This window comes from Callorhinus ursinus, unplaced genomic scaffold (genome assembly GCF_003265705.2).
Source record: "Callorhinus ursinus isolate GAN/ISIS: 27379988/994484 unplaced genomic scaffold, GSC_fseal_2.0 scaffold16, whole genome shotgun sequence".
NCBI lineage: Eukaryota > Metazoa > Chordata > Mammalia > Carnivora > Otariidae > Callorhinus > Callorhinus ursinus.
The window spans coordinates 43151409-43176556 of NW_027397078.1; the positions used below are offsets into that span (position 1 = coordinate 43151409).

At 51.7% G+C, this 25148-nt stretch overlaps 1 protein-coding gene across 2 annotated transcripts in view; it reads right to left on the bottom strand.

The window, feature by feature from the left end:
* Positions 1 to 25148, bottom strand: part of LOC112812740 (colony stimulating factor 2 receptor subunit alpha) — a 27521-nt gene continuing 2373 nt past the window's right edge. The window contains exons 3-13 of one of the 2 annotated variants that reach the window (XM_025857670.2): positions 22178 to 22271; positions 19495 to 19655; positions 11504 to 11630; positions 11250 to 11379; positions 10582 to 10766; positions 8976 to 9109; positions 6720 to 6743; positions 5207 to 5342; positions 3784 to 3877; positions 3339 to 3420; positions 1 to 1447 (exon numbers count right to left, since the gene is read on the bottom strand). In XM_025857670.2, coding sequence (XP_025713455.1) covers positions 1370 to 1447; positions 3339 to 3420; positions 3784 to 3877; positions 5207 to 5342; positions 6720 to 6743; positions 8976 to 9109; positions 10582 to 10766; positions 11250 to 11379; positions 11504 to 11630; positions 19495 to 19655; positions 22178 to 22271 — 1245 coding nt within the window. In that variant the 3' untranslated portion in view covers positions 1 to 1369. The remainder of the gene's footprint in view (positions 1448 to 3338; positions 3421 to 3783; positions 3878 to 5206; positions 5343 to 6719; positions 6744 to 8975; positions 9110 to 10581; positions 10767 to 11249; positions 11380 to 11503; positions 11631 to 19494; positions 19656 to 22177; positions 22272 to 25148) is intronic. The other variant, XM_025857673.2, reaches the window with a different exon arrangement.

Here is a 25148-nt window from a genome sequence, read left to right on the forward strand (position 1 = left end):
TCTTGTGAGCAACCTTTGTTCACCAGCAACGGGATTCATACAAAACCAGCCGTAACGAGAGCATTGCGCATTCATTCCCGGCTATTTGCAAAATCAGAACAGAAGAAGACGGTCTTACTCCCATCGAAACGTACTCCCAACACTAGATTTTTTTCCCCTCAAATGCACCCACTACTTTCTCCCTGTAAACCTATTTCTTCCCCCCCCCAACCCCCCGAGTCAAAAATACAGACAAGCATGAAACAAAAATGCGTGAAGTCTGCAGATAAGCATCCTTGACGTGCAGGGGTCAAAAATCGATTCTTGCACCTGCGGGCGGGGGGACGTGCCCCTGGCCTGTTGGCACTTTGCGAACACTGCACGGTGATCATCTTTCCCAACGAGTACCTGCAAATGTGCATCAGCGCTCACCGGGGCCCCACAGTCTGCACCCTTGTTTGAAAGCAAATCCGTGCAAAAACGTCCCGCCTATCTTGCATGTAGTTTTAAAGAGTAGGGATGGTTCTCCACAAACACAGGTGCTTCGATGCGTGTGCTGTGTGTGGGCAGCACAGGGTGGCTGGGCTCTTTGAAATGAGGGTATAATGGCCGTATTTGGCGGGAGGAAGCCACGGGGAGGGAGTGCAGATATTTCGTGTCCGGGGGTTCATGAACGCGTCTTCTGCACTGACAGCTTTGCTTTATTTCTTCTTTTTGTTCTTTCCTTTGTGTGTGTGTGTGTGTGTGTGTGTGTGTGTGTGTGTGTGTGCGCGCGCGTGTGGTTTGGATAAACAGCCACTGGGTAGCGTGGCTTCTGTGGACACGGGGCAGCACTTATCTTGACCTCCAACGCCTCTAACATCCACAGGGAACGCGTGTCTCCTGGCCCCACGTGCCATGGAGACCGTTGTCTTAAAAGCAATGGCACAACTCTGCAAGTAACCCAAACAGGTGCCGATCCCCCAATGCAGACGCAGAGGCGCATCCGTCGGAAGAAACGCGTGCTCTCTCTTTCCGCCCTCGCCCTCGGCCACTGCCCGGCTAGCTCACGGCACGGTGAGCGTCTCCAGGGCTTCGTCACTCTGGGACGTGCTAGGTGCATGACGGCGACGGGCGACCCTGGTGCTTCCCAGCCTGTAGGACCAGCCCCCGGGGTCAAGGGGAGCGTGGCGGCCTCTCTCCACATCCCCGAGCCGCCCACACCGCCCGCCCGCTTGGACGCGTGTAGAAAGCTAGAGAGCCGTGCTGCGGGGTTTTTGGTGGTGGCATTGCAGGTCAGGTGAGAAATCTTGCCCAGACGTGAGCGGACGATGCACATATGCGACGTTTTCGGGGTGGTGGGGGCAGGGGATGAGGCCGAAGCCACAGTTTCCGCTTGTCCCCACACCAGTCACATTTCCTCCACCACGAGGACGTCCTCGGGTTCCTGGGAGCCTGGCGGTGGCGGGCGGCCGTCCTCCCAAGCGACCTGAGACAGAGAGAGAAGACGGGCAGCGTTGAGACCACCCATGCGCGGGACCGTGATTGTGCCGCCAAGAAAGCCTCGGTGCAGAGCCGCATGGCTCCCTGTGGCCGAACGGTGGACACCCCCCCCCTCCAGTGCACAGATGCGTACGTAAATGTGTGCACGCCCGCAGGGGTCAGGACTCAGCCAAGAGCAGGAGCACCAATCGGACACCTCCTGCCCCGTGGATGGACGCGGACCACACAATGCTCTGGGGGAGAAGAACACATGCAGGACCTCGTAGCGTGGGACCCCCCCTTGATACAAAACGTCCGGAATGGGCAAATCCACAGACAGAACGTGGACGTGAGCTCGCCGGGGGCGGGGGGGGGGGGCTGCGAAGGGGATGGGGCTGACAGCTCACGGGGACGGGGTCTCCTGGGGGGAGATGCGAATGCTCGGGAACCAGAACACCCTGGCGAGTGTGCTCACTGCCCCCGAATCGGGCTTTCCAAAGGGGCGAATGGGATGGCGTGTGAGCTGGGCCCCAAGAGAGCCACGTCATCCATGGAAACGATGTGTCCCTGACACACTCATCTGGGATACACGTGCGGGCAGCCATCCCTTGCCTGGAAGGACCTCTGCAGACGTCCCAACACCCACCCTGCCCACCCTGGGCGCCCCTTGGGAACCCACGCAGGCTGCCCCAGCCCCCCTGCATGCAGGAGTGATGCCCTGGGTGGCAGAGTCTCCCTGGGAGGACACGGCTCCCTCCAGCCTGACGGTGGTGGCCGTGGGGGGCCTGGGCAGAGGGCTGCTTCAAGACTCAGGGGGGCCACCCCAATTTATGAGGGGGTGACCCCGGCCAGCCTGAGGCTGAGAATCGTGTTTCTAGCTGGGACCTTATGGGAGGGGTCCCTTTGCACCCACCGAGAAATAGGGACCTGGATGTCCACCCGCCGGCCACTCTTGCCTCTTAGACAAGTGGCATTTCCTGGACTGCACGTTGCAGAAGGGCATCCCAGAAAGGGTTTGGGGACCACCTGTACTGGCCAGGGTGTGGGCTGTGGACGGGACCCCAAGAAGTCGGGCTGGGCCCCTAACTCAGCAACGCCTTTCCCTGGAACGCTGAGACCCACAGAGAAGCCCCCTGCAAAACCCCAGAACCTCACCCCAATTTTATCCATGAACCCTAAACCCAAATGAGACAGCAGCCAGGCCTTGTGGAAGCCCCAGGGGCAGCCCAAGGGGGTGGGTTTCCCGAGGAAACAGCCTCAAGCCTAGAACCAGAGCCCCTGGGTTGGGGGCGTCCTTCTGCTCGTCACAGGTCAGCACGTGGGGCTGATGCACGAGGAAGGTCAGATGGAGGAGGGGTGCCACCCCGGGGAGGGCCCCTCACCCGAGAGCCAGTGGCAGCCCCAGCAAACCACGGTCAGGGATTGAGTGGTGGCCCCCCAAACCCCACCTCCATCCAGAACCACCACAGGCAGCTCTATGTGCAAATAGGGTCTGTACCCATGTAATGGGTTCGGGGTCTTCTGATGAGGGGTGCCTGACCCGTGAGAGGGAGACCAACAGTGGCCTGAGGACCAGCCCGGGATTTCCAGCAGGGAAACAGGGCCACCCCCGCTTCCCCTGCTGCAGGAGCTGTTTCCGTCCTAAGCCCCAAGCTGTGGTTTTGTGGTGAACTCCCCACCCCCACCCACGGCCCTGGGCATGGAGTTTTGTGCTGAAGGCTGCTGGACGCAGGCGGTGGCCCCTCCACTTCCCTGTGTCCTCCAGCCCTGGCCCGGAACTGCACGCTAGTGCTGGGGAGCACAGGAGACCCCTGCCCAATCACACTGCTCCCCCCAGCAGACGCCCCCCCTCCAAAGACTCCGAACCAGGAGGGGAAGAGAGTGTGGCGGGCACTCACCTCCAGGGGCGGCACAAACGTCCCGGTGATTTCCTTCTTCACCTGCGGGATTCGGGGGAACAGCTTGGACTTGACGGAGAACCTGCCGACCAGATGGACACGGTGAAGGGCCCAGCGAGCCGGGCAGCGCACCCCAGATCTGCCGGCCTCCTTCCCCTCCTACAGAAACCCCGGGCGCACGTTCAGTGGCCAAGCCGGGTCTGCACCTGCAGGACCGAGCTCGCCACTGGGGCTATGTGGCCCCGGACAGACGTGGCTCAGGCAGCAGGAGACCCCCCCCCACCGCACCCCACGGACGCTCACTCCCTGTCCCTCCCCAGCCCTCAGATTCCCTGGAATCCGCGCCCTGACTCCGGATTCGCCCTCCCCTGGGCGTTCCACAGGCACGGGGTCCTGCGCCCGGGTGGGGACGGGGGTGTTCCTGGCGCCAGTGTTGGGGGCTCACCATTTGCACAAGCCCACGAGGACCACAGCGAGCGTAGTCGTGGCCGCCGCCACCACCCCGAACAGGACGCGGCGGAAATCCTGCTGCGGGAGGCCTGGTGCGGGAAGAGGAGCTGAGGGTCAGAAGCGCGCACGCGCGGGGGGCGGGTGGTCAGCTCTGCGCGCACCCGCAGCGCCCTGACCCTGTTACCCGATTATGGGTGGAGGGCGTGTTGGGGGGAGCAGGGCTGCAACGGACGACCCTCCCTCCGGTCCTGTGCCCACGCTGCCCCCCCCGGCCATCCTGCCGGTCCCCTGCACGCCTTGCTCACAAGAGAGCTCCCGCCGTGGCACCAAGACACAACTAGTACCGCGCAACGCATTCCTTCTCGAGGGACGTTCGCTTTCCACACCGCGCTGCCTCGTCAAAGGAATGAATGCGTAATTGTGAAACTCCAGGGTGGGACAGAGGTGTGTTTCCTGTTGCCCTGCAGGCTTTCCTTGGGGAACCCTGATTTGACCTGTGCGGTCTGTGCAGCTTCTGCGAGCCGGGAACGCGTTTCCTGGAAAGAATGAGCCCCACACGTGCGTTCGGGGCTCCAGTGGGAGGAGGCTGCCAGCCTGTGGAGCTGTTAGACATCGAGCTGGTGCGTTCTTCGAGCTCATGCCCTGTCGCCCCCCAGAATGGATGTGTGGGACCCCTGGAGGGGCGCACCAAGCGGACCCCTACCTGTGGGGTTTCCGCTGCCCCTGCAAGCAGGTGCGCTGAGAGGCCCGGTGAAGGACCCCCGAGACCCCCAGAGCGCCATGAACCCCTACATTTGTGTTTCCTGCCGCCAGCACTACCGCGTGATGGGGGCTGTTACGCTGAAGACCACTGGTTTTGGGATACCCGTCCCTGACCCCATAAAGGAGAGGGGGTGACAGGGCACCCAGGGGGATGGATGGAGCCCCCCTGGGCCCTGGCTGACCCCTCGGGGGAGGGGGACATCTCTGGGTTGGGGGGTGGCCGGCGACCTCAGGGGCCTTCCAGACACCTGAGCGGGACTAAGGGAACAGTAGCCCAGGGGGGCTGGTGCCCTGTGGTTCAGTCTGGGGGTGCGCCCTCCCAGGACGGAACACGGGAGGGGGTACAGGGCAGCGGGACACGCTGCAGATGGTGTGTTTGGGTAGAGAGCCGGCAGGGACGTCCCCGAGCCCCCTCCGCTGGGGGGGGGCTGCCGCGGGCTCATAGGATCCCCAAAAAGATGCGTGCGCCCTAACCCCGAAACCTGGCAATGGGACCTTATGGGAACAGGATCATCACAGGTGTGATGAAGTGAAGGGTCCCAGAGGAGCTCGGCCTGGATCCAACGGCAGGTGTCCTCGTAAGACCCAAAAGAGGAACCGCGCAAGGGGACCCCAAAGAATATCCCTCCGCGGCGCGCGAGGAGTGGGGTCCTCACCAAGATGCAGCGTCGGGCTCCATTCGCTCCAGAGCTCATTATACAGGTAGCGCACCCTCACCCGGAACGTGGTGTCGGGCCTGACGGCAGTACGGGGCATCAGGTACACATTCGGATCTTGCCCCCTCTGGAAAACCTTGAAGAGAAGAAGGCACGGTCTGTGAGCAGCGTTGGTGAGGCGGGAGCGTCCCCTGGAATGTGAGTTCTGGGGGTCCGTGCAAGGACGACCGACGCCTGACGCCCGGGGCCTCCGTCCGTCCCTCTGGCCCCAAGCAGGGGCCCTAAGGGGCTTGCCCCTGGGGAGGTGGACTCCACGCCTGGGCCCCACGGCTCCCCGAGGTGCGCCCACTGCTCGCACAGAGTGCCCACGCCCTGGGGACCTGGCTTGCGGTTATTCCAAATCTATACACTGGCAGCCAGGGGTGGGGAGGGCAGGAGCCCCACCTGGCCTTGTGGTTCCTAGGGGGCACAACTGGACTCTGATTTCGTTTCCTAGGGGCACAACTGGACTCTGAATCTGGCACCGCCGGCTGGGGGCCAGGGGTCTGCCATCCCCTTCTGCCCTCCCCCAGGGCCAAAATGAGGCCAGTTCTGGGACGGGCCCCATGTTGTCCCTCTGGATGAGGGCCACCTCTCTGTCCACTGCACAGGGGATGTGCACCCTGGTGTCCGGGGATGTACAGGTCTGGAGACACTGGCAGAGTAAGACTGACCAGAACACTAGGTGGTCAGCGAGGAAAAGCAGGGGAACGGGGAAGCATTTCCTCACTTGGCATATGCCCCAGTGCAAATCCCAGTCTCATCCAACCACGTCCTGGGGCCAGAGCTGAGTGGGACATCCTGCCGGCCTGGCTCGTTCCAGAGCCCACGGTGTTTCTCTGGAGACCAGAGTCTGAGATCCAGGCGGGGCAGGGCCACTGAGATCCAGGCGGGGCAGGGCCGTGCTCCCTCCAGAGGCTCCAGGGGAGGGTCCTCCCTGCCTCTTCCAGCTTCTGGGGCTCCAGGCGTCCCTGGGCCTGTGGCCGCATCCCTCCCATCTCTGCCTCCGTCCTTATGTGGCTTCTCCTCTGTGTCCGTGTCTCCTCTTGTGTCTCTTACAAGGACACCTGTCATTGGATTTAGGGCCACCCTGATCCAGGATGAGCTCATCTCAGAGCCTTCACTGATATTTGCAAAGACCCTATTTCCAAATAAGACCCCATGCTGAGCTTCTGGGCAGACCTGAATTTTTGCAGGACACTCTTGAGCTCACGACAATCTTTGAACTGAAAAGGTCCGAGGATGTGCGTCTGGAAGAAGGACGCTGCTCTGTCCACGGGGTGTACGATGACTAGCGACTTGAGTTGAGTCAGAGGATTTCAAGGAAACACAGCTTCTCAATCCGAGACTGAAAGCCTGATGGCCACTAAGGGGCTAATTGGGACCCCACAGCCGAGGCGATCAGTGAACGCTGAAGTTTGACCTGCCTTTGGGCCCAAGCACAGGAGTCGCAGAGAGAGGAAGAGATACTTACGGGGTTTGTCTTGGAGGTGCTGCCCTGTAAAAAAGGAAAGATTGTTACCATCTGTGTTTTCAGCATTATATGCAAATGTGGGAACCCACGTGGAACCCCAGAACTGGTATGAGGAAGCCTCAGAACTTCCCTAATCTGCCAAAGAGCAGAATACTGGAACGAGGCGGGCCATGAATTCCCCCTTTGGGGAGACTTCACTTCCAGGAAGGACAGTGAACATAGCATCAGTTCCGTCTCCAGGGAAGTTTTATGCCCATGAAAGAGACAAAAGAGACCTCTGGTACCTGCCTCAACAAGCATCATCACAACTGTTCTTATCCCCTATTTGTTCAAGCCGGTGACTTGAGCTACTCAAGAGTCACTTCTTTCGTGAGCTCGCATATGCATATGAGTACTTTTTGCTCCCCCCTGCCCTGCCCTGCCCCTTCAGCTCCCTTTTATTTAATTCGCAGCCCCCGTTCGGGACCTAAGAGGGTAGAGGAACAGCTTTTCCTCCTCAACACAAAGTCTCCTTATTGTGAATTTGTCTCTGGCTGGTGAGTTTGCTCCGGGGATATTAATGAGGGATGAGAAGGCAGCGCCTTCAGTAGCCTTTGGTTCTGCATTCGTGAATGTTCAAATGTCTGGTAAGGACTGACCGTCCACCTCCTCCACCATTTACTGAGTGCACCCACGAGGCTCTGCGGAGAAAGCCAGAGAGGAGCTCGCTACCAAAGTGTTGCTGTTCCCGGTGGTCCTGTGACGTCAAGGGCCGTACGGGGTATGGGACGGGGCCAGTGGGTGCCGGCCAGCCTCCGGGCACGTGGACGAAGGTGGACACCCCCCCCCCCCGGGAGACGCATCAGGGACTCAGATCCAGGGCTTGTGGCGGGTCCCCTGCAGAGGAGAGGGGGCTCTTGCTTTGCCACGTGGGCCACCCATGGATAGTCCTGACATTCACTCATGCAGCAAGAGGTACTGAGCACCCCCCGGTGTGCCCGGCTCTGCCGTCGGCGTACGCGTACTGACAGCGTCCCTACACTCAGGGAACCTGCTTCTGGGAGGCAAGAGGCAGAACGAGGGCACAAGAATGTTTCAGGTAGCAGCTGATCCCACATCGGTGCTGGGAAGAAATCGGACGAGGAGGCAGAATCAAGAGAGCCTGGCGGGGCAGGCAGTATTTTGGTGGATATGGAGGAGGACCCAGCACTTGGGGATGGAGGGAGCACCTGCCGGCAGAGGCAGCAATATGTGCAAAGGCCCTGGGGTCTGGGGTGCTCGGGACCAAACCCCCACAGCAGGGGCACCGGAGTAACCCTCTGCCCCTGGCTCTGGGCTTGGGGTGCAGGTTGAGGCCCCAGGCCGTGGGGAAACAGAGATGCCGAGTGCCTGGTGGAAAGTCCCCAACTTCCAGGAGTTGGGGACACATCCAGATCTCAGGTTTCAGAAGCTCCCTCAGCACGAGTGGGCTGAGGGGATGGGGAGCAGGTGGGTGGGCTAAAGATTTGGGGGAGTACCCCCTGCACCTCCCATGAGCCCACCATTCTCAGCCCATTTTCACGTTTTGTTTCAAAAAAGGTCACAAAAGGGGCTGTGTCCTGTGGGGTCACAACTCTGATATTCTGGAAAAGGCAGCTAAACAGTAAAGACGTCCCGGGTCGCGAGGGGTTGGGGGCAAGGCAACGAGCGGGTGGAGCACAGGGGATTTTTAGGGCTGCGGGACTATAACACCCTATAACGATGTGTCCATGCTGCTGTGCATTTGTCCGAACCCACAGAATGGGCACCACCAGGAGCCAATCCTACTGCCCGTGACGGACTCTGGGTGATGCACGGGTGTCAATGCACGTTCACCAATTCCAACAAATGCACCGTCTGGTAGGGACGCTGATAATGGGGCGGACCGTGCTTGTGTGCATGTAGTGGGTGTGGGGGACACCCCTTTACCTCTCCCTCAGTTCTGTTATGAACCTAAAACGACTCAAAAAAAAACTATTTTGGGGCTCCCGGGCTGGCTCTGTTGGACGAGCAAGTGACTCTTGATATTGGGATCCCGAGTTTGAGTCCCACGTTGTGCATAGAGATTTTACTTTAAAAAATAAGAACAAAGAAGCAATTTCACGGGGGAAAGAAAAAAAAGAATGAGCCGCCCATTTAGGGCAAAAACAGAGCAGAAGCACAGGAGCTCCCAGAGAACAACCCCAGAGCAGAGTCGCCTGCCCGTGAGCCGGGATTGAGCTCGGCTCGAGAAGACGGGGCCAAGCGTGGGGTTCTCACCGTTCTTTGCATATCCAGCTCATAATACAGGACGTGACTCGAAAGCTCGTATCTGATCTTGGGATTCTCCCACTGGATAATGTGATGCGATCTGTTGTAGGAGATCGTGATGTTTGTTGGCGGGTCATACTTTTCTACGGAAAACAAAACAGAAACAACAACAGAAAACCTCGCAAACAGCCCAGCATGTTTTAAATCTGCAACACAGAGCGGTCAATCAGGGGGATCCCGAACATGTCCCGTTTTTCTCTGCAAACAAGCACCCCTTCCGTAGCCTGTTGAATGTGGCGTTGTTCCCGCTTTTGTGCTTTGGGTGGGCGATGTCACCATTTAAAACGGCCCCCAAGCATACAGCTGGAGTGCTGTCTGATGTGCACGAAGGGGACAGGAAGGTCACCTCCAAAATAGGGCACTTTGGCACACGGGTCATTTGGGACTGAAGGCAATTGAGAGCCACGGATGCAGAACGAAGCCTTTGTGGAGCGTCCCTTATCTGACTAAAACCAGAAACTTCCGAGAAATTTGGATTGCCGTGAATCCTGTCTCTGGGCAAGTTTTCTGTCCATGAAAGTCAGCACCAAGATGAGTTTGCACAAACAAACCTTACTAATATAACCCTCTCTCCCATTACTCCCATACATATATTTACCACCTCTAAAAGCGCAAAAAGTTTATTCTTTAACTCCAAAATTAATTGATTTTTATTAAAATGGTAGATAAGTAAAAAAATAAATAAATAGAAATAAATGGTGTATAAGTCCCTGAGTCTAACTACTTCTTTGGGAGGTTTTCATTTATTTTCTATGAAGCCCTCCCCCCATGCATATCAAACTTAAACATTGAAATTACATTCGTATGCTTTCCTCCTGTTAATAGAGTGTTTGTCAGGTTAATTTGCAAGCCCCGCCTACAGAACCTAAGAGGGTAGAGGAAAACTTTTTCTTCTTTTGCATTCCTACACACAAGAAGGCCATGACGTGCCTGTTGGAGAAAATACACGCACTCGGTAAGCATTGTTCAGGCTTGAGGTATAGGGCTGTGGGCCTCTTGTTCGGTGTTAATTCATCAGCAATGTACGTTACGTAAGATGTCTTTAAACAGAAACCCACATAAAACACGACGAACCCTGTATTTCCACACCAGCAGCCATGATGAGTCAGGATTTGCAAATTCAGGGTTTGCAGGGAATTTAAAAAAATCAGCAAACATGGCTACGTGACATGAACACATGCCTCTCTCTTTTTTTTCTCAGAATTTTTTAAAATTAACGGATAATGTACTATTTGTTTCAGGGGTACAGGTCTGTGATTCATCAGTCTTACACAATTCACAGCGCTCACCATGGCACGTACCCTCCCCAGTGTCCACCACCCAGCCACCCCCGAACACGTGCCTCTCTTGCATCCCACTGCAAGGGGACGGTCGGGACCACCGTGCCCCTCTCTCTCCCTATCTCCCAGACTCCGACTGCAGATTCTGGATCTCGCTCAGGCCGGTCCAGAACCCAGCCCTGTGTCCCACACGGCGGTGGTGCGAGCCCAGATGAGTGAAGCCAGCTCTCCTGGGTGGGGTGTGGGGGAGAATACACGTCCAGGGAGCCTCTTACCCATTTTACTGGCTTCAAATGGAACAAAGTCCAAAAATGGGATTGCCGTCTCATTGCTGGTCCCGTTCACCAGGAAGAAGTAATTATCCGTACGCTGGGGCTCACCGAGTTGATCGAAATGGCAGCCCACGCGTGTTCCCGTGGGGTCCATGATGTAGTGGACGCACTCCAGCTCATCCTCATTCCTGTCATTTGCAAAAGGGGCACAGGAAAAGCCCCACTGGGTACCCTTCCGGGCAGACATTATCAACAACGAAATCTCCTCCCCAACCCAGAAAACCCTCTTAAGAAAAAAAAAAAAAAAAAACTGACACAAATCTGTCCCCGAATAAGCACAAAACCAGAACGGGATATGCGTCCCAGGTAACCGGCCAGGACGTGGCACAGACAGGGACGGACCCCGCCCTTTACAGGGTGAACCCGTTACGACCCATTCCGCGCACGATAAAATTGTGAAACTGTGGATTTCCTCCTCTCTTTAGGACGGGAGGGGGGTTTGCCTTTCGGAGCCAGGCGGCAGCAAACGTAAAACCCTTCTCCGCCCAGGGTTCTGTGATTCTGGGGACATTTCGGGGAGGCGCCCCCCGGGGCCCCATGGCTCGCTTGGCATTTCCCGCTACGGTCCCCACATCGATCCCAGGTGCTCGGAGGGAAGGCTCCCGGCTTACAAGGAGGCCCACCAGAAGAGCTGATAGTGGACATCAGCTGGGGCGCGGGGGCCGGGTGCCCAGCTGCAGTTCATGAGGCGGACGTTGTAAATGAAACAGGAGAAGTTCACGGCACCGGAACCTTCCCTGCCTGGGAAGACACAGACCGACATCCTCAGCGGCTGCACCACCCCCCACAGACCCTGAGTGGTGACACGCATGGGTACCCGTCGGGCGTGGCGGGAGCCGGGATTCACCAGCCCCAGGGACCTCACCCGGGTTCACAAAAGGCAGGACTTTCTGGGACACGACCCCGTCACAGGTGACCTTCACGGTCAGCTTGGCCCCCCTGTGAAGCACGCGGTTATGGAAGATGCAGAAGTATGTGCTGTCCTCTCTGACCTAGAAAGGGAATCATCAAGAACCTATATAGGTCATGCGTTCGCTTCAGGCTCCCCTGGACCCGACTCCATCCCGGGAGAGGTCCACAGAGGGGCGTCCCCAACAAGGACCTCCCCGTCTTGGATCAAATATCACTCGGACCCCTCTGAAGCCGTGTTGCACACTAGGTTTCATGCCTGGTCTGCAGAGCTCAGCTTTGGCAAAGAATCCCGCTCAATCGATTATCGAGAATCCCTCCCCCCACCTCTGGTGTTCTAGGGGGTTTGCAACACGTCACCCCAAAAAGGCCACTTGGGCACACCTGACAAACAGCAGGTGCACACACACACACACACACACACACGAAAGCTCTCTGCCCTCCTCTCTGCCTAAAACCTGGGCACACATTTCCTTTTCAGAAGGTGCCCCTACCCCGTTGGCCCGTCTGTCCGACCGGGAAGGGCAGAGTGAATCTCACCAGTGGAGAGACAATTCTAGACACCCACCAGCCCAGAGATGGACCCCAATCTGCAGGACAAACTTCGCCAGAACCTTCCATTTGTTCCCCCAAATGATTGCCTTCCTCGGGTACAGAGCAGAACTCGGCCCCACGACCTGCAAGAAACCTGCCTGTTGCCTATAATAATCAGCCCACAAGTCCTGCTACGTGAGATGCACGGGAGACGGCTATCCCTGCAATAATGCAAGGAGCTCACAATGGCCAGGACTTGAGTAACACCAGCAATGTCCCTAATTCTGTCCCTGCTTCCAATGTGGTGTAAGGATTATTCTGAGCCGGAAGCAACTGACAACCAACAGATACAGAAAGAAACCTTCCTGGAGATTCCTTCATTGGACTAACAGCAGAAACTTCTAGAAACACACATGACACAGTCCCCTCTCTCTCTGAGGGAAGTTTTAGTACCATGAAGAAGGCAGAAATTCGGCACCAAGACGGACCTGTACAAACAAACCTACTAAATAAACCTTCTCTTCCAATAGTGTCCATTCAAATATCTGTCTTCCCCAAATTTGCTGCTCTTAGCAGTCTCAAACTGTTTTCCTGCACCATGTATGTGCTCTTTGTGAAAAACGGTATACAAACTCTCAGGTCTAACTGCCTCTTTGGGGACATTTTCTTCTTTCTATCAAGACGCCCATGTCATGCCACCTAAAATTTTAAACATCCTATAGAACATGCATGCCTCTTCTCAGTTAATCTGTGTTCTGTCAATTTGCAGAGCCCCGCTGACTGAACTTAAGAGTGTAGACAAAAGGGGTGTTGCTCGCCTGCACCACGATAAAGTTTTCCCACTCCTCTGCGTGAGTCTGAGGCTCTGCCCAAGGTAAGAGCTGGTGGCTGACACCCTGGCCAGAGACCCCTTTGTCCTCATTTGGGTGGTCTTGGTTGATGTGATTAATTGTGAATGCATTTTATTAATGCTCATGAAGTAATACAGCTGTTTTGTCTTTGTGGGGGAGGCTTCCTGGGTTGGGGGGTGGATTTTGTGTTTAAGTTTCCCCAACAAGTGTCACCAGGGATGGAAGGGGGTGAGCAGCCATAGGGCACTGGGGGATGGGGAGGGACCGCAGTGGAGACAAGATGCATGAATATTCCTGAGAATCCAGCCAGGCCTGCACTCAGGAATCTGCCCCCATAGGAAATAATAGAAGGATTTTTTTTGTCTTTTCCTAGAAATGGAAGTAGAACACATTCCACATCTGAGTCTATAGAAACCCTTTCTTGTGAAAAGGTTTTGCTCCACAAAACAAAACAAACAAACAAAAAACCCCCAAACAAAACCAAAAACAACAACCAAAAAAAATCGGTTGCTTGGGAATCCTAAAACAAAAGCAGACATGTATTTTGAAACAAGGATGATCGGCAAAGACCTGGAGGGAGCAGGGGCTGCCCCAAAAGCCCCGAAGCCCATTCTAAGAGTAACAGCTTAAGAATTACAGGGATGACAAAGAGCCCCTTAAAACATCCAGGCAGAAAAATCTGGGATTTACATAAAAATTGGGTGATTGACAGCCTTAAAACACCAACCAGGAGGCCACCAGCAGGCAACTCATTCAGAGGTTTTTTGGAGGAAAATGTTTGAAAAGAAGTTTCAATAGAGCGGGGCCTGTTTTTGGCCAAGATGAGGAGAAAAGCAATTTCTTAGATAATCAATGGCTCTCAAAAACGTCCCAGTTGTGCATCATGAGGGTGAATACAAATCTAAATATATATATATATATATATATGTACACACACACACACACACACACACACACATATATATATATGAAATGTTTTCTAGTTCCAAAAAGGACAGAGAATGCCTCCCACCTCTTTCTCATTAGCATTCCCTTTACTAAATGGGCAACAGCATGACGTCTCCTGGAGACGTGTGCAAATCTCTGTAAAAGCCGAAGGACCTGAGGCCAGTTCTGGGTCCCAGCGGAGTCTGTCCTGGGGGCCGGGAGCCTCTGCATCTGGAGCATCCGTAAGGGGTCCTGCCTCCTGTCTCTGGGAACTTTGCTTCCACATACAATTTCCTGCTTGTCTAAAAGAAGGGACTTTTAATATAATAAAAAAATAATAATAATAAAATAAAAATAAAAGAGGGGACTTTGATGTTTCCTTTGGGTCAGGACAGAGAACAGGTGCATCACGGGTTGTGTCTGGCAGAAAAGGCAGAAAAGGCGAGGTCCCTCCCATCTCTGGCAAACACTAACCCACTTCCTTTTAACAGGATTTGTCTATCAGTCTAGTGGACCGATGCACAATGTAGCCTTTTGCATCTGAGAAGCAGACACAACTGCAAAGTCCATACACATTGTAGCAAGTGTTTGAGCTGGTCCCCTTTCATGGCCGCCTGGCAGTATTTACTTTTAATCCATTTTCCCCCTACGGCCGCATCTTACCCGACCGAGCACTGCTACGTGCACAGGGACAAAATGAGGAACTGGAAAAAACGGGCAAAGCAGCCCTGGCAGGAGAGTGACGGCAAGGAGCCCAACACGGTGTCACGTGCTAAATACTGAGCATAAACATGGTGACCCACGGAGGACACGAGATTTAAAAAAGGCTCGAAAGGAAAAACAGACCACGAGGGGGAAAAAAAAAAGTCAGCACACCAGCATCCTGTTTGTGAAATCCCAGATTCCATGGGCGCAGGGCAGCCGGTGTAGACTTACTGCCCGTGCGGCTGGTCAGGTAGAGTCCGACCAGGAGGGTCATTATATACATTCAGAATTCCTCAAGTTCAAAATGTAGGAAAATAAAATCAGAGCATCATTGACGTCCATTGCGTCTGTGCCAAATCTCGTGCTGAAAGCCAGAGGCAGGACCCCAGGGCTCCGGGAAGGTCCTCAGGCTGCAAGAAGGATGCCTTCAAGGATTGAATCAACCCATGCCTATCCCGTCTTCCCTGCAAGCATCTTTGTGCAGCCTCACGGAAAACCCAAAATCCCAGTGAGAAATTCTGCAACCCCATTTTCTGAGTCTGCAAACAAACAAACAAACAAACACACAGTCAACTCCTAACTAAAAAGAAGAAGAAGAAGAAGAAGAAGAAGAAGAAGAAGAAGAAGAAGAAGAAGAAGAAAAGTCTGACTATTTTTAAAAACAGAATTATGTTTTCCCAAAGGAAGTCTTAGTACAGGAGGGCATTAGAAGCACAATGCAGGCCGTTTAAGATAAAAATGGCCCCAGGAGGCCTCCCAGGGCCTTCACTTTCCAACCAGCAGGAAGGAACTCGCCACCACTCACCACTCGGTTAATTTAAAACATTAGCACCTCCCTCTGCAAAACAGCTAGCATTCCCCCCCACCCCATTTCCTGCAGGAGAAAACCCTTAAGACAAATGTGCTCAGAGCAGGCGGAAGGAAACGAACCAGAGGTTAGTAACTCAGAAAACGCACATAGGCAAAAATGACGGCCTTTAATAACATACAGAGACTTGATTTTATGTCGCTGGCAGAGCTCGGATCTAAGACCATTCAGAGGATATTTTATTGTATTTTTTTTAAAGATTTTATTTATTTATTTGAGAGAGAGAGAGGAGGAGGGGCAGAGGCAGAGGGAGAAGCAGACTCTCCACTGAGCAGGGAGCCCGATGCGGGACTCGATCCCAGGACCCTAAGATCATGATCTGAGCTGAAGGCAGACGCTTAACTGACTGAGCCACCCAGGCACCTTTCAGAAAATGTTTTTTAAAAGACCCAGTTTTATTGTGGGAGAGGAAAAAAAAAAGAGTGAGTCACCTGGCTAGCTCAGTTGGTGGACCGTGCCACTCTTGATCACTGGGTTGTGAATTTGAGCCCCACCTTGGGTAGAGATTTACTTAAAAATAAAATCCTTTTTATTTTATTTTATTTTATTTATTTATTTGACAGAGAGAGACACAGCAAGAGAGGGAACACAAGCAGGGGGAGTGGGAGAGGGAGAAGCAGGCCTCCTGCTGAGCAGGGAGCCCGATGCGGGGCTCGGCAGGACCCCTGGGATCATGACCTGAACCGAAGGCAGACGCTTAACGACTGAGCCACCCAGGTGCCCCTAAAATTAAAATCTTTAAGAAAATGTAAAGCTATAAAAAATATAAACCCCAAAATGTTATGCTCATGCACTGAATTCAACATTATTATTTTTTTTAATTCTATCAAGATTGTGCACGGTCTGTTTTCATAAGGTCGATGCAGTGGGGGAAACAAAGTGATAATCTCAGCAGAGGTCCAAAAACACATTTTCAAGAATTTGCAAAATCTGTGCTAGGGAAGAACAACACTTGGAACAGCAGGGACCTAAATGAATCTCTTGGACAAGACAAAGAAGATTTTTGCTTTTGGCTTTTCTGTTGTTGTTGTTGTTGTTTTTCATCAACAGGCAGTATTGTAATTCATACGGAAACACTAAATGTAGGAACATTTTCTTGAATTCACAAGGAAAAATGAGACGAAACAGAAAGCCAAGACAATTATAAAGGGGAGAGGTACATTAGCATTGTTTCTCAATTACAGGACATTTGGAAAACCAGATACTTCCCCCAAACACATTGAATTTATAAAACAAAAACAAAAACAAAAAAAAACCCACCCTGGACAGGAAGGCCATTAAATCAATGCCTTCCGTGCACCAACAGAACACTTAAAATCGAAAAAAAAATTCAAGCAAGCAAGAGAAAACTATACAATGCATAGAAATGACCCACTTATAAAAGAAGGTTAGCGACCCATTTCTATCTGTTTCATTACGTTAAAATTCAATTTCATTCCTTTTTAAAAGCACAGGTGCATAATGACGCCCACAGCTGGGTCTCCGTGGGCCCCTAGGTGGAAACACTGCTTCTTGCCTCCCTCTCTCGGGGGCCGTAAAACACTATTCCGTTCATGCACGGTCTCTCACACCTAAGGGATGACCTTAGCAGAATATAGCACCCCCAAAATAAGCCACCTCGGCACAAGGATTATTTTGAGCTGAAGGCAATTACAGAGAGCAGATAGAAGACAGCCCCAGTGCCGGTCACTTGCCTAAAAGCAGGACATACCCTGGGAAGGTGTCCCCCGCCCCCTCAGTACTTAAATCTCCGGAGACAACGCAAGACCCTCCTCAGCCTGGAGGTGGCGCCAGAGGAACCCATATAAAAAATCCTGCTAAAGGGGCCTCAGGTGACGCAGTGGGTTGAGCGTCTGACTCTTGGTTTCAGCTCAGGTCGTGATCTCAGGGTCCTGAGATACAGGACCGCGTTAGGCTCTGCGTTCAGCACGGAATCTGCTTGGGGTTCTCTCCCTCTCTCTCTGCCTCTCCTCTGCCCCCAAATAAATAATAAATCTTTTTTAAAAATTCCACCTAAAATCAGCTGTAAATATACAGGAGCCCTCCTCCCCACAGTTTGCATTGGCAGGGGTATGGGAGCACGGCCCCCCTGCTCATTCTGTGTTTTGGCTTTTCTTAGGGCAGTTTGGATTCACATTTCATCCTAGAATCGTTTTATGGAGCGATCCCAAGGGGTCTCCCAAGGTACCGTTGTCCTACGGAGGGATGGAATCTCAGGGGCTGAAAGCACCCCAGGGGCAGGGTTCTGGGCAGAGGAGATGGATCCCTTGCAGCCCCCCCCCCCCCCCCCCCCACCCCCACCCCCGTCTAGAGCAAACCCCCACCTGCTGGGGGGAACTCCCACCCCCCCCAGGAATCCCAGAATTGCTTTGAAGATTATTTTAAGCTGAAGACATCTGGATTCAAGAGATGCAGAAGAAACATTTTTGGGGGGAGTTTCTCTTATCTGACTAAAAGCAGAAAGTTCTGGAAAATGAGGCTGCCATAAATTCCCTCTTTGGGGTCGCTTTTAGTGCCAGAAAGGACACCGAGGGTAAACCTACCATGAATGCCCTCTCTGGGCAGAGTTATATGGTCACGAAAAAGACTGGAAGACTTCTCACACTTGCATGAACAAGCATTATCACAAAATTTCTTATCTCCTGTTTTCTTCTGGAAAACTGCTTCTTCTTCCCATAGTGACCTTTACTCTCTCCTCCCTTTTTCCTACTGGTTAGGTACATAAATCCTTAACTTTTGCTATTTATGGAGCTACTTTTTTTCCTGCATGCATGGGAATACATTTTTCTCCCTCTTGTTCATCTGTCTTTCGTCATGTTAATTCGCAGGCCTCCAGAGACCGAACCTAAGAGGGTAGGTGACAAAGTTTTTCCTCCCTGACATCCTTAGAATGAAACTAAGGGAGTATGTGAACTAGGTGATGAGTGAATGAACATAGCCCAAAGACACGGACTGAATCCAGGGGGGCTATTTTAACGTGAAGGGGGTGGAGTCCATTTAATGGGCAAGTCCACATCTTTCCCCCTCCTCCCTCATGGGAGGGGAGAACTCAAAATGAAGGCAGGTGCAGAAAACACAGCTATTATATTCTCACTCATACGTGAGATTTAGTATGTAAGTTTTACTCCCACCCTATAGAAGCAGAGTGAAGGAGGCCATCCTATATATGGAATTTGCCCCAACCCCAAATAGACCACTTTGGCATAAGGATCATTTTGAGCTGCTGGCACCTGAGAATGGACAGGTACAGGAGGAGTTCTCGGCCTCCTTATCTACATAAAAGCAGGGCACAGAACCCTTTGTGAAGGGTTCCCCCACCCTGTCCTGTGCCAGGAAGAGGAGAGGGACCCTTATCACTGGAGAGGGGCCACCAGCACTGAGAAGACACTTCACAGACAGACCTTACTAAAATAACCCGTATCGGCCATTAGTTCAACCACTGATTCCCTAGTCACGTCCCCACAATTTATTGGGCCCAGAAGCTGAAATCCCCATTCCTGTTGTCATGGAATCCCCTCAGTTTCTCACCTCTTTAAAAAATGGCAGGAAAGGGGCGCCTGGGTGGCTCAGTCTGTTAAGCGGCTGCCTTTGGCTCAGGTCATGATCCCGGGGTCCGGGGATCGAGCCCCGGTTGGCAGGGAGCCTGCTTCCCCCTCTCCCTCTGCCTGCCTCTCTGCCTACTTGCTCTCTCTCTGTATCTCTCTGCCAAATAAATAAATAAAATCTTTAAAAAATAAATAAATAAAATAAAAAATGGCAGGAAAGCTCCCTAGTCTGACCACTTCTTTGGGTGTTTACTTCTCTTCTGTGAATCTTCATGTATGTAAAAAGTTAAACTAAGAACAAATCTGTATGTCTTTCCTCCTGAAAAATCTGGCATTTGTCATTTTAATTTGCATGTCCCTATCCCCGGATCTAAGAGGATAGAGGAAATGCTTTTTCTTCCCTGACGAGAGCAATAGGAGCAGAAATCAAGAGCAGGGAGGGGACTCAACAGTCATTTCACAGGAATTCAAGATTTACAAGGAGTAAAGCCATAAGGCATGAGCCATGAACACTCACCTGTGGGAATTGCCTGGTGGGAGAGTCGGGCATGGTGGGAGAGTTGAGCGGGGTATATATTGTGCATTCTTGCTGACACACATTTCTTATGTAATTCCAGGTTAACATTCTTTTCCTTGAATCTAGCTGCATGTTTGTAATAGGAGATATATTCTCTTGTGCTGTAATTAAAAAAAAACCAAAAAAACAAACAAAAAAACCCAGCAACACTTCGTAGGAATTAGACGCCCTCACCCCCAAGGTGATCTTATAGTTACAGGTGAGAGGAGACAATCTACAAACATCAGGCGTGGATTGTTACGTTTGTTTGTTTACTGAGGCCAAATTCACACACAAAACTAACCATTTCAAAGTGAACAATTCAGTGACATACAGGAGTCCATGAAAAAAAATGCTCAGATCCATTAGTTATCAGGGGAATGCACATCAAAACCATAATGAGGAGTCACTGCATACCCATAAACTTAGCTTTGGTAATAGTAATTTGAAAAATACAGAAAATAACTTGAAAAGTACAAGTTAGCTACTGCAATAATTTGAAAAATAAAGAAAATAATTTGAAAAATATAGAAAAGTTAAGTATAGTAATAATTTGAAAAATGCAGAAAATTTGAAAAGTACAAAAAAGTTAATTATAGTAATAATATTTTGAAAAATACAGAAATATACAGAAAATAATTTGAAAAACATGGACAAGTTAGTGTAGCAAAAATAATTTGAAAAATACAGAAAATAATTTGAAAAATACACAAGTTAAATATAGTAATAATTAGAAAAATACAGAAAATAGTTTGAAAAGTACAAGTTAGCTAAATAATAATGTGAAAAATAAAGAAAATAATTTGAAAAATACAGAAAATAATTTGAGGGGTGCCTGGGTGGCTCAGTAGGTTAAGTGTTTGCCTTTGGCTCAGGTCATGATCTTGGGGCCCTGGGATCAAGCCCCGAGTTGGGTTCTCTGCTCAGTGGGAAGTCTGCTTCTCCCTGTCACTCTTCCTCTGTGCTCTCTCTCTCTCTCAAATAAATAAATAAAATCTTTAAAAAAAAATGAAACTGGTAAATATTTTTAAAAAAGAAAATAATTTGAAAACTACAGAAAAGTTAGCTATAGTAATAATTTGAAAAATACAGAAAATAATTTGAAAAATACAGACAAGTTATCTATAGTAATAATAATTTGAAAAATACAGAAACTGATTCTTAAAATACAGAGAAATAAAAATACAAAAAAAATTTAAAATACAGAAAAAAGTTTAAATACAGGAAAAACAATTTGTAATACAGAAAAGAAGTACAGAAAAAATTTAAAATCACAGGGCAGGCTGTGGAGACATTGGGACCCTCTAAACCTTCTGGGACGGAACGCAAAGTGGGCCTTCCTGTGTCAATCGAATTGAGGGGCTTCCCTCTCAGGCCTTCGGGGTGAGCTTTGCCCCTTGGGATGGGGTTGGGAGTAGGGGACCTGATGCATTACCTGGACCAGGCAGGGACCTGCCACAGGTGAGGACAAGTGGAAACTAACCATGAGGACTTTAATTCTCCCTCTCAGGGGGGGAAAAAAAAGGTGGGGAAGGACCAATTAATTTACAACAACAGAGCCAAGAATATAGAATGGGGGATGAATAGTCTCTCCAACAAATGGTGCTGGGAAAAGCAGACAGCCACTTGCAAAAGATTGAAACCAGACCAATAACCAGATTCACAAAAAACTGACTCAAACTGGATGAAAGACTCAAAGGTACGACCTGAAACCACAAAACTCCTAGGCAAGAAAAAAAATAAAAACAAAAAGCCAGGTAGGTAACTTCTTGACATTGGTCTCGGCAATGATTTTTTTTTTTTTTCGACTTGACACCAAAAGCAAAGGCAACAAAAGTACAAAGAAGAACATGGCCCTTCATGGAGGGGCTATGCAAGTGTCACAAATCCAGAATGTCTGGCCCCAGATCTGGGGCATCTGTGAAATGTGATCGTCAGAGAAGTGAACGTCCGTCCCCAGCCTCAGGGAAGGAGAGGCACCCACCTTCCCCAGGAACCTGGCTCCAAACCAGGGGAGATTTCTCTCCCTGCCTCCTATGCATCCTCTTTGTTGGGTCACCTGCGGTAAGAGTTCTACATTCTCTTGCACCTTTGTGGAGAGGTTTTGCGGGTTAGCAGGAGATTTTTTGTTTTTAAAATGCATTTCTTAAAAGATTTTCTTTCTCCCTTTCTTTTCTTTTTAATATTTTATTTATTTATTTGTCAGAGAGAAAGAGAGAGAGAGCACAAGCAGGGGGAGCAGCAGAGGGAGAAGCAGGCTCCCTGGTGAGCAAGGAGCCCAGGACCCTGAGATCATGACCTGAGCCAAAATTGAATGGGATGCTTATCTGACTGAGCCACCCCGGCGTCTGAGACTTTTTCTTTTTAATAAGCTTTTCCCAGGACAGGCAGAAGGCCTGACACCCCAGCTGGGTTCGGGGTTTGGGGATAGAGTCTTCACCTTTTGGTCCTTGATTCTGCCAGAGGATAAACATTCACCTATAGTTGGATTTGCAAAAGGACCCCTTCCTCTACCAGAGCAGGGGGTGGGGTGGGGATGTTTCGGGTCTGGGGGAGGGATGTTTGTCTCCTTCCAGCGTTAGGGGCTATGGCAGTCCTGCCCCATCCAGACCCTGGCGTTGGAGCGCCTGCCTACGGTACCTACCCAGCTGTGCTTGTCCATGGCATGCTGAGTTCAGGAGGACCAGAAAGCTCACAAGATCCAGCATGGTCGCCATGCACCAGCCCCGAAGCTGCACCTAAACAGAAGGAGACGCCAGGTAAGAGATCAGATTCCAAAGGGGGCAGGAACCCTCCCTTCTTGGCAGCCCCCACGCCCTCTAGGGGAGTCACCAGTAATGAGCCTCTACAGAGCATGCAGGAGCTCTTGGCGTGCATCCCGTGTCCCTATTTGGCTGGCACTACCCCATCGGAGCATTGTGTGGGGCCACCGTCCTATTGCCACACCCCTGGGTCCCCCCCACCAAATCATAGCACCTCCAAAGCTCTGCTGGAACTCCCTTCAAAGCATCAATATGTTCAACATTCATCCCTGATGACCACTTTCTGCAAGCTGGGATTGAGCCAACTTTTCCCAGCAGGCATGACTTTCCCCTAGCCCACTGTCACTGGCCGTTACTGGTCCAGTCCACATTCCTGCTGCTGAAACACTTGTGTGGGGACCCATTCCAAACCCCAGAGTTGCTACTGGGATTATTTTAGGCTGCTTCTTTTGTACAGGGTGGCTGAGGGGTGGGACAGGTGAGACCTCCAGTAAAAAGAAGAAGGAATGTGTGGTGAGGATACTGGTCCACAGCAGCCACTTTGGGGTATGAGGCAACTCCGTCTGGCCTTGAGCCAAGCCCCTTGGGCTACCATTTTCCTATATCACAAAGGTCCCAGCGGGTAGGGACACTCCTGGCATCATCTTAAGCAACCAACCACGGTTCAGAGGGAGGTCACATGCCTTGGTGTCCATGTGATGAGTAGTGTCTTTAAAAGCCATCTGGAGGTGGGCAAGGAGCTGTGGAGCTGGCTGTGTTGCAAAAGCCAAAAAAAGCAATGAAAGTTTCTGGAATATTCTGCAGGAACCTCTTTCTGTGTCTGGTGATGGCAGGGGCAGTGTTTTGTATATTTGATCAGATATTTTTCTAATAGCTCTACATCAGTGCAGATCAGCAAGGGCTGGACACAAAGACAGGGGACGGCCTCAATGGCTGAACTGAAGTCACTGGGGGTGAGGCCACAGGTGACCTGGCCGGGGATGGAATATTTTTTTTAATTATTAATATTATTATTATTACTACTATTATTTAGAGAGAAAGAGAGGTAAGGGGAGAGGCAGAGGGAGAGAGAGAATCTCAAGCAGACTCCCTGTTGAGCATGGAGCCCAATGCAGGGCTCCATCTCGTGACCCTGAGATCACGACCTGAGCCGCAATCAAGAGTCGGACGCTTAATGGATTGAGCTGCCCACGTGCTCCAAGGATGGAATACCTTTGTAGAAAGAGCCAATACGAACTTGGAGCTCACCAGAGACTTGGGGTACACAACCCCCTCAGGACATTACAGTGTTTCAGCCCCTTTCCAGAGACCGTCACCAACCTCCTGGGATGAGAGACATTTATCTTCCTACCTGGAGGAAGCAGGTAAACTCCTTTCTGCTCTGTGTCTCATTAGCGAGCAAGAAGTCTTCCTACATAGGACAGACCAAGGGAGAAGGCTGGGAAAAGGGAAAGTCAGAGAGTAGAGGTTGTACGGGAGGAAAAAAAAAAAAATCTTTTCCCTCTAACCTCTTAGATTCTGTTCCCGACACCTGCAAATTAAGCAGATAAAAGATTAACAGGAAAACCAGCCTTAACTACCTATATATGCATGGAGGTTCACAAAGAAAAATGTGGCTCAAGGAGACAGCCAGATGATCAGGGCTTATAAAGCATCTTCGATTCAACATCGGAAGGGGGTTTCTGGGTTCCAAATGGGGAAGAACAGTTATGGGGAAAGGGAAAGCAGGAAATGTGTGGTAAATACCGGCTCTTCTTAATAAGAATCTCTTATATGATAATAAATCTGTGGGTGTGGTCATGTTCCTGGTAGAGAACCATTTTTACCATTAAAAACTTCTTTTACAAATGTAATTTTCCTTTCCCAAGGGAAACTTGATGTCCCCTATTTTCTGGCAGTTAGGGAGGTATATAGAGCTTTTTCCTGCTTCTGCTGGTTCTTAACGGCTTGTTGCTCGAAATCATCCATATGCCCAAGAGGTACATTGTGGGGTGGGGTGGGGTGGCGCCCTTCAAGGCTGACCTTGGCCCCTCCGTGTGGGGTGCAGGGCTCTATAAACCAGAGCAGTGGGTGGGAGGGGGGGTGCTCTGGCTCAGCCTGGCGGAGACCACCCCTGCTGGAAGGCGTTCTCAATGCACCTGTTCTGGGTCAGTCCCAAGGCAGGGGTTGGTCTGCCTGTGCCTGATGGTGGTGGGTCTCAGGCGCATCCTGGCTCACAGCTTCCCGCCTTCCCCTTCAGGGGGTGGCCCTGCCATGCCACCGACACCACTCAGCCACTCTGGGATCATTGCTGAAAAGTTCCCCCCCAAGGAAGGAAACCTGAGGACATATGTGAGCTACAAAGGGAAACCCGAGGTCTGTTTGGAGGTGCACGTCCAGGGCAGGAAGAGCCCATGTGGCCGGGGTCGGGGGAAGTGAGCTCTTTGGGGAAGGGCCAGCGCTGGATTGGGCTCCGTGTGAACACAGACCACAGAAGGGCCACACAGAACCTCAGGGTCAGCCGCCGGAGAAGCTCAGAGGGGACAAAGCCAGGCCAAGCGATAAGGTTCCAAAGGGGCGTTTGAAGCGGCTGAGTTGTGCCCCCTAAAATTCACGTGTCAAAACCCTTGCTCTCAGGACCTCAGAATGGGGCTGTATTTGGAGGTGGAGTCTTTAAAGAGGGGATTAAAGTAAGGTGAGGCCATTGGGTGGATCCTGATCCCATAGGATGGGGTCCTTATAGGAAGAGGGGATAAGGGCACAGACACGCACAGAGGGACGACCACATGAGGACACAGGGAGGACATGGGGGTCTACACACCAAAGAGAGAGGCTTCAGGAGGAACCAGCCTCAGCCCCGTCTGGATCTCAGAC